This window comes from Giraffa tippelskirchi, chromosome 9 (genome assembly GCF_054371585.1).
Source record: "Giraffa tippelskirchi isolate mGirTip1 chromosome 9, T2T-mGirTip1v1.2.pri, whole genome shotgun sequence".
In the NCBI taxonomy this organism is placed as follows: Eukaryota; Metazoa; Chordata; class Mammalia; order Artiodactyla; family Giraffidae; genus Giraffa; species Giraffa tippelskirchi.
This window is the reverse complement of record NC_137283.1, coordinates 95,716,264-95,728,627: the sequence shown is the minus strand read 5'-3', so window position 1 is coordinate 95,728,627 and position 12,364 is coordinate 95,716,264. Positions and strand designations below refer to the sequence as shown.

Below are 12,364 nucleotides of genomic sequence, written 5' to 3'. Positions count from 1 at the left end.
GTGAAACATCTCATAACATTGTAAAAATATCTTAGTGATTTTTTTTCCATTTCAATCAATATTTTTAGAATGACATATTTGAGTTTTTTCACCATGGACAATTTCAAATATATACAAACAAGAAATTATTATACTAAATCTCAATGTATCAGTTATCCAGTTTCAATTCATAGACTGGCAACTATATCTCCTATAAAATCCCACCTATCTTTTCCCTAACAGATCACTAACAAAGTGTGATTAACCAGTTTCATGTATTAGAAGCTCTTTTATCAAACAATAGAACTTAAGTCTTAAATTCATTTGCATCTATATAATAGTAAAATATAACTGTAATAAAATAAAATAATAATATAACATATAAATATGCTATATAATCATACTAATATGAAAGTTAATAGAAATATAAAAAATACTGTGATAAAACCCATATATTAAATAAGCATCTAGGAATATTTTACATCTTGCAGATTTGCTACTATTTGGGACTAGAATAATGCTATCAGATGTTCTGTCATGTTCTTCTAACTATTTTAGGAAGAACGAACATATGAATTGCAGCTTTTTAAGATTTTAGGTTATTCTCAATTTCTCTTGTTATCTCTAGAAATTTTTACTATTTTCATAATTAGTTTCAAACTGGCTGTTTTTAAAGCATATTTCTCTCACATGAAAATATAGTTGGAGAATTATTAAACTCTGAAAAGAAACATGGGCTTCCCTGGTGGCAAAGACAGTAAAGAATCCACCTGCAACATGGAAGACCTGAGTTGGGATGATCCCCTGGAGGAGGGCATGGCAACCCACTCCAGTATTCTTGCCTGGAGAATCCCCATGGACAGAGGAGCCTGGTGGGTTATAGTCCATGTGGTCGCAAAGAGTCAGACACGACTGAGTGGCTAAGAACAGCACAGCACAAAAGGAAACATGAGTTGGAGTTCAACACTAACTGAATCTCTCTATCTGTCTGTCTGTCTGTCTGTCTCTCTCTCTCTCACACACACACACACACACACACACAATTTTGAGTATGTAGAAGTTGTGTTAGTGCTCAGCTGCTCAGTCACGTCTGACTCTTTGTCATCCCATGGACTGTAGCCCACCAGGCTCCTCTGTCCATGGAATTTTCTAGGCAAGAATATTGGAGTGGGTTGCCATTTCCTCTTATAGGGCATCTTCTCAACCCAGGGATTGAACCTGGGTCTCCTGGGTCTCCTGCACTGGCAGGAGGATTCTTTCCCACTAAGCACCTGGGACGCCATTTGGAAGTTAAGATCTTGCAAACAAATAACTTGTGCATATTTTAATCAGGAATTTGAACTGCTTGGTAAAAGCCAATGGTATTTCATGTAACTAAATGTAAAAATGACATAAACAAACTGAAAACTGATTCCAGGGACAAGCTTGCTTTTTCCACACTTGCTAAGCAGCCCTCCCCAGATATGCTGTGCAGTCACCCACTTCAGTTCTTGCTTCAATGGATGAGCACTGGCCTTGCAGGTAAGGATACTGGCATAATTAGTTCTCTTGCCAGTGGTGTACAGTCTCACTCTGACATGACTGCTGTGCTAATAACACAGGTCTCCTAGTAGCAAGGACTTCCCTTGTGGCTCAGACTGTAAAGCCTCTGCCTACAATGCAGGAGACCCGGGTTCGATCCCTGGGTCAGGCAGATCCTCTGGAGAAGGAAATGGCAACCCACTCCAGTATTCTTGCCTGGAAAATCCCATGGACGGAGGAGCCTGGTAGGCTACAGTCCATGGGGTCACAAAGAGTTGGACACGACTGAGCGACTTCACTTTCTTTCCTAGTAGCAAAGAAGTATCAGATTTTCCCATTACTCTCTAAACAGAAAAGCGTGGTGCCTTTCCCTTCAAAAACAAAATTCAAATCAAAACTATCACCATATACACACTATTGCATTTTGCCAAAAGCATTTTTCAGGATTTTGCATTTTCACACCTGTGATAAAGACTTTGACAATTCTAATTCAAAACTTTCCTCTGCAAACACTTCAGTAAAACTGATGGCCCAGGTAAAACCTTGTTTCTCTTTAGCACTCAGTCATATAGCTGTCACAGATACAGTGACCCAAGCAATCAACTCTCAGTATCATCATGTGGTCAGAACCATATTTTCCCTTTCTTATGATAAGATACATATTTCACCAGGAGAATAAAGAATGCTTTAAATAAAACAAGATAAATGAATGTTCAATAATAAAATTAATATAATAATAATAATTCAAGTTCAACATAATTGGCAGTCAAGTCCCCAAATCAGAGAACACATGACTATCTCTTCCTGATTATTTCATAAGCCAGGCAGTCATGTATTTTACAACATTTTTACCCTACTTATAGCACAATGTAGAGTTTTCTGTTATTTTTATTTACTACTTATTTACTGCTTACTAAGAGTAATCAATGTCTAGTTTCTCATCCTATTGTTAGGGAGTTAGAATAGGAAACAGGAGTCCAGAATGGCGGTGACTGAAAGATCAGGAAGGAAAAAGCCTGCGAAAATAGAACAAAGGGAGGTCCCAGGACCCGAGTGAGGGCCTCAGGTAAAACAAACAACACTCCAATTTACATAGGGCAGGCTCAGGGGGAGGAAAAACATATAAAAAGGGAGCCAAGGCTCTCTCTCTCTCTCTCTCTCTCTCTCCCTCTCTCCCTCTCTCTCTCCCCCTCGCCTGCTGGGGCGGTCTTCTCTTCATGACTTTGGGTTGACATGCCCTCATGCCTCGAGGATGGATTTTCCTGCTATTATCTAAATAAAATAGAGCTGTAGCACGGAGCTGCAACATCGATTTGTCTAAGAGCTATAACACGGTCCGTCCGAGACCTGAGAGCTATAACAGGGTCTGTCCAAGACCCGAGAGCTGTGACACGCTGAGGGCTTTAATGTCCGTCACTCCAAATCTTTGTTGTGATGAGACAGAACTGAGGAGCATACACTGTAATCTCCTTTTTCAGAGTCCTTTACCACATTTTTTTCCCCAACCAATGCTATTATTTCCTAAGAGAAGTCTTCACTAATGGCATCCAGCCCAGTCTGCTCTCCCCACACCAAGTCCTACCTTGGAGCTCTCTTCAATTTCACCTTCATTTAAGCTTACCTACTGACTCATTTTCAGTGGCATTGTTTTCAGCTTATTATCACACAGGGAAGATCAGGAAATCTCATTCACTTTGTGTTAATATAGCTCAGAGGAATTCGTTTGTTACCCCATGCACAAAGGCCCTAAGAGATTTGCATTTTAATAGAGGACAATTCTTTCATAATTCAAAGAAATGGAGTTTCTCTAATGGTGGAATTTCAAGCACCACTGACTGTAGTGGAGGAAATATTTGGGGTGAAAATATGCCAAACGATAATACTTGAGACTACTATCTTTTTCATCTAGATTTAGGCTTAACTTGAATAAAAGCAGATATTCATGTTTGAACAAGAGTAAAAGCAGAACTAAATTTAAAGCAAAAATCGACACTGTTGAACAACACTCTTTCTTAATGGAATGCATTATTACCTTTGTGTTCTTCACATCTCATCTTTGTAAAGTCAAGTTATACTATGTAGCTCTTCTCAGTTTCATTATGTCTTGACAAAGATGGCCTTAAAGTTCTCAGCTTCACTAAACTTAGACAGGCACCTTCTGGTCCTTAGGCTCCTGACCTTTCTTTTCTCGCATTTACTTTAGAAAACTTGTAATTGTAAATTTTTTCTCTGCTCTTTCAAGACATAAATCTTCTTAAAAGCCTTCTTCCATTTTTACAACCCAGAGTGCTTTTTTCAGAGATGTGGGAGCCACTTCTTTGAAATATAATCATCAAGAAAGATAGTACAGCCATCTCCAGGTTCTGTAGGAGGGTAGGAACCTAATTCCCTTGGGTGCCTGGCTCCAAGTTGCAGAACTACTCTCTTGACTTGAAAATAAGAGAAAGTTCACTCTGCCTCTGAGTAAGCTCAATCAGCAAACACAGATGGCTTACAATCCTCCCACCCTTTTCCAGCTCTTAAAAACTCGCTTGCTTTGGTTTCAGTGAATCCGAGTTCAGAATGAGTTCTGGTCTCTCTCTCTCCTATTGCAATAACCTTGAATAAAGTCTTAACTGTTTAACCTTGTCCTGAGCATTTTTTGCTTTAACATCCTGTACATGGACAGATTTAAGTGCCTATATTAAATCTGTTTATACTGCCCCAAGATTCCTTCATTAACGAGCATCCTGAACATAATCCAAGGAAGCAAAGAAAGTACAATACCTTTTTTTTTCACATCCATGGCAGTTTCCTTCTCAGTTTTCATTTTGACATCTTCTTTTTCTGGTAGTAAAATGTGAAAATTATAAACATCTGTTTTAATTATCATCTATTTCAGGGCACATTTTACTGACATTAACATCCAATTTATCTTGTATAGAGTGATTCTAAATTAGAGTCATAGTCACGTCAAATGTGAGTGAACTAGCACCTCTGTAACACAACAGTGGTTTTGGTGTGCTTTCCCTTCAGGGAAGGAACAAGTTTTTGTTAAGTCAAAAAAATAACCTCCCATGATTGTACAAACATTAGATAGCATTATTAATTATGATATAATCCAACAGTTTTTCTAAAGGATATTAAAAGGGGTATATTGAATGTTCTCTGGGTTATCAGGCTACCACAAGCATGTCAAAAGCTTAGAAAAGTCTTGAGATCACTTGGGACTTCAGATGCACTATTTTAAAAACATCATTAAAAAAGAACAAAATAGCCAACCAATCAACTAGTTTCTTTCCCATATATTCAATAATTTGCTCTTTTGATAGACAATTTTATTAACCTAAATTGAATAGTAATATTCATATATGATATAACCAAGAAAAGTAATGAAGTAGAATTGAGAATCATTACTAAGGAAGGAAAAAAGTAATCAGTGACACATTTTAAGAGTGTTTAGGTTTGAGTTTTCTTTTAAAAATTGATCAATCTCAACTTTATTTGGAATATTTATGTTTATTTGCTAAAAACAATAACAATAAAATTGTTAAGGGAATTTCCTTCCTAGAAAACAACAGCTTTAACAGTAACGTTGCAAATGGATACTAATTAAGATATGTTAGCTTTAAAATTGGAGAATGCAATGGCACCCCACTCCAGTACTCTTGCCTGGAAAATCCCATGGACGGAGGAGCCTGGTAGGCTATAGACCATGGGGTCACTAAGAGTCGGACACGACTGAGAGACTTCACTTTAACTTTTCCCTTTCATGCACTGGAGAAGGAAATGGCAACCCACTCCAGTATTCTTGCCTGGAGAATCCTAGGGACAGCGGAGCCTGGTGGGCTGCCGTCTATAGGGTCACACAGAGTTGGACACGACTGAAGCGATAGCAGCAGCAGCAGCAGCTTTAAAATTGCTTACCTTTCTTTTTTGTTTCAGAAGTCACTTTCTTCTCTGCTTTCTTCTTTTCTTCTTCTTTTTCTAGAGAAGAAATTCAAAATATTTCCTTTAGGAAAATTTAGTACAAAAGGAAAATCAAGTTTTGAAAGAAGAATTACTGTTAAAGTTAATTCTGCCTCCAGATAATTTTGTGACTTTGAGCAAGTGATTTAATCTCACTAAGCCTTATCTTCCTCTTTTGTAAAATAATAGTACTTCCTTTAGAGTTAGATAATGTTTACAAAACATTCTGCACATTGACTGGCTCACAGCAAGTGCATGCAATTGTAAGCGGCTAATATTCTTTACAAAAAATGAAAAAGATAGTTCAAGTTTTCTGAACCAAACAATTGTCTAGTGCCTAAAGTAAGATATTACTACTGGAAATTAAAATATAATTTCTGAGGAACAATTCTGCAGGTAAGCTAAAAGAATTCCTTTTTGTTTTCATATGTTCAGTCTCCTTAGAAATAATACGTTAGGCCATTGTGTGTGTGTTAGTCGCTCAGTTGTGTCTGACTCTTTGTGACTCCATGGGCTGTAGCCCACCAGGCTCATCTGTCCATGGAATTCTCCAGGCAAGAATACTGGAGTGGGTTGCCATTCGCTTCTCCAGGGGATCCTTCTAACCCAGGGATTGAACCCAGGCCTCCTGCATTGTGGACAAATTCTTTACTGCCTGAGTCACCAGGGAAGCCCACAGTAGGCCATTAATTATATCTATTTTGATTTTATTATTTTTCAAATCTGCCTCTTGTCAACAGACATTTGGAGTCTGGTGACATTTGCCTGGCACTGTACTGGGGACATAACTTCCACTGCCCTTTCTGAGTGGCTATATCAATCAGTGTGCTCAGACTATCTTTTTACCCAGAGGTTGCAGTAAATCTGACTGACACATAGAATGGTTTGACAGTTTGTGGGGCCTCTAGACTTCTTCATGGAAGATTTCTCTTTCAGAGATCTGAGAAAACCTTGGTCTGAGGGGCAGAAGGAAACTCAAATACTGGCCAGTGATAGCCATGTAACAACTAGACATCCCTGGACATTTTTCTGGTAAGTGCTCTCATTTCAAATAACAAAGTCATGTAGAAGTACACAGTTGTTAAAATGGAATATTCAGCCTGTTTGAGGCTGCTATAAGCACAGTTAATGTCGGAAACTGAATGATTTTTATCTTCAGTTAGTAGTGCGATTTACCTTATATTTGAAATACTTTTCTGTTTGTCATTTGTTTCCTCAACCCAAGTATAAATGCCAGGCATTCAAAGATTTTCATTACTCAGAACTATTATGAGATTGTTACTATGCTGAAGAAATTCAATGTGTAGTTCTAGTATGAATGCTTAAGTTGCCTACTAATGACTGCATCTTATTAAATACAGGAATTAATTCATTCCCTTAGGTATAGAGATTTTTTACCTACAAGATCAAGGCAACACTTTCTTTCAGTGTCAGAAGTATAATTTATAAAGAACCTCTTTTCATGATTCCTAGAGATAAGTTAGTGTGGTAGGGAGAAATATATTCACACTCTGTCTAAATGTATCTACAGTGTACCATTACAGCTCATCTAATCAGAAGTAGAAAGTCAAGAAGTCAGATTTTGATAGTTCTAGAGTCAGAAATAAACCAAGTGAATTCAACTTTGCTTTTTCCTAAAGGTTTATCCATATTAAATATGTAAATCATACTTAAAATTCTGAATAAAGATACTTTTGATTTAAGTATCAGTACTTTCAGCTTCTCTGGGGGAAATTTTATGTTGCAGGAATTTTTCCATCTTATCTAAATAGATACATATGCCAGACAATCGAATTGGCATTTGCTAATAAACATTACCATCGGATGCCATGTGCCAGAAAAGGAGTTAATCAATACACAGACTAACTGTAAACATTTCTTAGTCTCCTTAAAAATCAATGCCATAGTCATGATAAGATCACAATTTAGTATCCAACTTAGTATCTGAGTCTCTAAGTTTCATAATGTAGATGAATAAATATTCTATTAAAAAGCTCATGCCAATTAACTCATCTTATATTAAACTTGGGAATGAAAGTAGGTATTTGAGGCCATAAGATGGAAGACATTCTTTTCATTTTTTTTTAAAGAGAATTACCTTGTGTAATAAATTCTACCCTTTATATTAATATAGCTGGGATTTTATTGTGGTGATACAGTATCCTTGCTTTCGTTCAGATTGATTAATGCTTCCATTATACACTCTTCCTGTGATTATGGCCATACACTGCAAGAGTCATGAATAAGAACAGAAATTCACAAAAAGCAGGTATAAATAATGTACTTTAATAACATTTTTATGAATTAGACCTTTAAGCTGTCATTATGGGACTTACTTTATTCATGGTTAATTTATTTAAAATATCAACTTCTGAAGATCCCTGCATTTCTTCAAGTACTACCATCTATTCTCTAGGTGATCTGGCAGCAGAGAAATTAAGTTTTTCATTTATAAAAGGTACAACAGTTTAATTATATCCTTCTTGGATATAAAAGTAACCCATGTTTCTTATATGAAGACTCCCCTTCCCTTGACATTTTTCTCGTTCAGTAGTCAACAATATTCCTTTCTTTCCACCTGACTATGTACCCACATATCCAATTTCCTCCTCATGCTCTCCTCCAATTTGTTTGCTGTTTTGTTAGTAACAGCTAGAGAAGAGTTAGGACATTTTATATCATTGGTTCTCAGAGGGTTCGCAATTAAGTGTGTCCATAGAGTGTGAACTTATCAGTATACTGCCTTTCTCTGAGAAAGTGTCATAGGCCGGGAAATGATGGCTCTATCTGGTAGGGATCACAGGAAAGACTGGCTGAGAGAGAAATCCTCTCCACAATAAGCAGCTCTGAGCCACAAATATGTTATTAGCTTCTGCATAAATTAACACCAGATGAAAGAAAAATTAAATGACTTACTTTTTACTTCCTAAGCCCTTACAATGGGCTTTTCTCTTGCTTTTAAATGTTTTTATGCCATCTCAAAGCCAGAGAATGCACAATAGTTAATTATAATTGTAAAGCTTTTGAAGATGCCTGTTCCTAGCAAAAGGAGCAAACAAATGCAAATGCTTCATTTTCATCTTATGTTTTGTTCTTCCCCCTCATGCCTTTCTTGTGTAGAGATTATCTAAAATTTACATGCTTTTCTAACTCTCTGTGGCCAGGATTGATGTATTCTTGGTCCCAGTTAAGTAAATAAGGACTTGTTTCTTTCATAAAAATGCATTCCAACACACCTCGTCACTGTTACCTTGTTTCGAGTGGCAGAGGCTGACCTGGAACCCCAGTCACAGTACATCATGGAAAATTTCACACAAACAGATAAGTTCAATTACACTAATGGCTATCAGAGTTTTCCACTGTTATCTACAGAGAGGAATGAAACAAGAGACAATAGATGGGTGCTAGCAAGGGTGACTTTGGTCTGAATTCTGTCTCTGACCCCTTCTGGTTGTGACATTGTAACGTGCTGTGACACACTGAATTTCATTTACCTCATTTGGAAAATGGAACGAGTAAAATCTACCTTGCCAACTTATTGTGAAGAAACTGAGCTAAAGTGCATGGACAAGAGTGGACGTTCAAAAAAAATAATGATAGCATATATTACTATATTTTTGAAACAATCAAAATCTGACTACATATAATCTTCAGTTTTTCTAAGTGTGACATTTGTGGATACGAGTAAATACACATTAATTCTTATTTTTCTGTGTTGAGGGAGGCTATATCAGGAATATTATATATTGTGAAACTTTCAGAAAAAAATACTACTCAATTAGGAATTAACATGTTATGAAGGGGCATTGTGTTGGAATGAAGAAGTAGATTCCAGTTATTCTGTAATTAGTAGTTTCTGCATGATGCAACTGTAAGCAAATCTTCTGCCTTCAACCACAAAAGGCAGGGGGAAGGAGTAGAATATACTCCAGTCTCTCTTCACTTATCCACTCCTTTATTTCTCCAAAGGAAGTATGTCTCATCTTGCATCTATTTCCTAATTTTTCTGAGAACAGGTAACTTAAAAAGCTTCCAGTTCGTAAATAGCTGCTTATGTTCTCTAATTGCCATAGCTCAAAATTTTTTAAGGCTAGAGAAAAGTCCATTTTTAAGTTTTAACGCATATGTTTATATTTATATGTATGCATTATATATGAATACATATATACATGTGTATAAAGTCAGATGATAGTAAGGGTCAGAAAAAAATACAAAGCTAGGTTTAGAGGATTAGAATATGAAGGAATGGGAAGTGGCTTTTTTTTTTTTTTGAAGAGGAACAGGGGTATACCTTTTGGAATGAGCACAATTTGAAAAGATGCTTGAGCAAAAGTAGTCTCCTAAGGAGAAGACTCTTCCTGCAGAGGAAACATATGTGCCAAGATCTTCAAAGAGGAGCATTCTAGCTATATTCAAAGAAGAGCATGAAGACGGGAGTGGCTGGAGCGGCGGATGCGGGAGTAGAGTGGGAAGAGAAATGGTCAGAGGTGTAGCTAGGACAATCACATAGAATCTTGTTCACAATAAGAATTTTCCATTTTATCATGAGTAAGGTAGGAAGTCACTGAGAGGTTTCAAGCAGAGTAATTGTGTTGTGATGAGTTATGTTTTAAGAGGAATTCTGGCTGCTGCTGAGTGGTGGGTGTCAAGTGCCCCACTGGATTGTGCGACCATGTTGGAATGAAGACTAAGAAAGTAAAAGGATTCAGTAATAATACTCTTTTTCATGTTTTCCTTTTTCTCCCCCCCAAAATTGCCTCCAAATTTTATCTGGGACTCTTGAAGGAATGCAACATTATAGACACTTGGTGGGAACACCTCTCTTTACACTGTAATTAGGTTACTGTAATAGCAAAACTCTTCACTTGAGTTATATGGAGTAAACTAAACTGGCTTTTCAGAATCTGAATCCAATCTTTGCCTTGACTTTTCCTTTAGTGAATGCTGAATTTTTCTTAGAAGCCAGTTTTTCTCATTATCAGCTACTAACAACAATTCACAACCAGAAATTCTAGAGCATCTTCCAGTGACTACCCAGAGCCTTACAATAGCAGTTGGTTCACTTAATCAACAAATGATTAGGTAATCTTAGGTCAAACCCTTTGCCAGAGTTTGAATTTTAAACTATTCCTTCCAGGAATTTTGGGTATGAGACTAACAAGGGATAAAGTTTACAGTTATAATATGGATTTAGGGGCATTATGGGTGGAGTTAGGGTGGCTCAGATTGTAAAAAATCTGCCTGCAATGTGGAAGACCTGGGTTCAATCCCTGGGTTGGGAAGATACCCTGGAGAAGGGAATGGATAACCACTCTAGTATTCTTGCCTGGAAAATTCCATGGACAGAGGATCCTGGTGGGCTATAGTCCATGGGGTTGCTAAGAGTTGGACCTGACGGAGAGACTAACACTTCACATTCATTAAGGCAGGTAGTTCAGTTCAGTTCAATTCAGTCACACAGTTGTGTCCGACTCTTTGCAATCCCATGGACTGCAGTATGCCAGGCCGCCCTGTCCATCACCATCTCCCGGAACTTACTCAAACTCATGTCCATTGAGTTGGTGATGCCATCCAATCATCTCACCCTCTGTCGTCCCCTTTTCCTCCCGCCTTCAATCTTTCCCAGCATCAGAGTCTTTTCAGATAAGTCAGCTCTTCACATCATGTGGCCAAAGTACTGGAGTTTCAGCTTCAGCATCAGTCCTTCCAATGAATATTCAGAACTGATCTCCTTTAGGATGAACTGGTTGGATCTCCTTGCAGTCCAAGGGACTCTCAAGAGTCTTCTCCGACACCACAGTTCAAAAGCATCAATCTTCAGTGCTCAGCTTTCTTTACTGTCTAACTCTCACATCCATACGTGACTACTGGAAAAACTATAGCCTTGACTAGATGGACCTTTTTTGGCAAAGTAATGTTTCTGCTTTCTAATACACTGTCTAGGTTGGTCATAACTTTTCTTCCAAGGAGCAAGCGTCTTTTAATTTCATGGCTGCAGTCACCATCAGCAGTGATTTTGGAGCCCAGAAAAAGAAAGTCAGCCACTGTTTCCACTGTTTCCCCATCTATCTGCCACGAAATGATGGGACTGGATGCCATGATCTTAGTTTTCTGAATGTTGAGCTTTAAGCCAACTTTTTCACTTTCCCCTTTTACTTTCATCAAGAGGCTCTTTAGTTCTTCACTTTCTGCCATAAGGGTGGTGTCATCTGCATATCTGAGGTTATTGATATTTCTCCTGGCAATCTTGATTCCAGCTTGTGCTTCATCCAGCCCAGCATTTCTCATGGTGTACTCTGCATATAAGGGAGGCAGCAGAGGCCCAAACCCAAAAGCATCAAGTGAAAGTGCGAAAGCTGCTTCTGGGACAATGGTATGTGAATTCTGAGATAAGTATGCAAGAGTTACTCTCAATGCCAGCCGAAGGAGGTGCCTGCTGAGTGCCTTCTCCTGTCCAGTAGGTAAAGGCTGACAACTCTTTGTGAAACAGTACCATTCATGAAGTAGATGTCCAAAGGAATCCAGAGCTAATTAGTGTAAATCCAAACATTTTCAAGATACCAGATTATGTACACTTCTTTAAGCTTCAAAAAAGACTGTGGAAACGTGTTCTCCATGTTGCAAGGAAGAGCCAATTCAGACTCCATGATGCACATGTTTCTTGATTTTAACCTTTGCTTTTTGTTGCTTTTATTATTGTAGTCATACGTAATGCCCTGCCTCAGGGAATTCTACCCCTCTGCCTGATTATTAAACTAAAAGTGCCTTTGTTCAGCCTTTGTTCAGCTCATAGGAAGATAATCTGACCCTGTTATTGTTGTTCAGTCGCAAAGTCCTGTTGGATGTTTTGCGACTTCATGGACTCCAGCATTCCAGACTTCTCTATCCTCCACTATCTCTCAGAGTTTGCTGAAAT

At 37.9% G+C, this 12,364-nt stretch overlaps 1 protein-coding gene across 50 annotated transcripts in view; it reads right to left on the bottom strand.

Annotated features, from left to right (window-relative positions):
- The window catches only part of TRDN (triadin), a 408,839-nt gene that overhangs the window by 198,536 nt on the left and 197,939 nt on the right, over window positions 1–12,364 (bottom strand). For all 50 annotated transcript variants that reach the window (XR_014065592.1, XR_014065597.1, XR_014065600.1 and 47 more), the window contains 2 exons: window positions 5,407–5,466; window positions 4,267–4,326 (listed from right to left, as the gene is read on the bottom strand). Coding sequence is in view for 41 of the 50 variants with exons in the window: in XM_081530502.1 (XP_081386628.1) it covers window positions 4,267–4,326; window positions 5,407–5,466 (120 nt within the window). In the remaining 9 variants the exon portion in view is untranslated. The remainder of the gene's footprint in view (window positions 1–4,266; window positions 4,327–5,406; window positions 5,467–12,364) is intronic.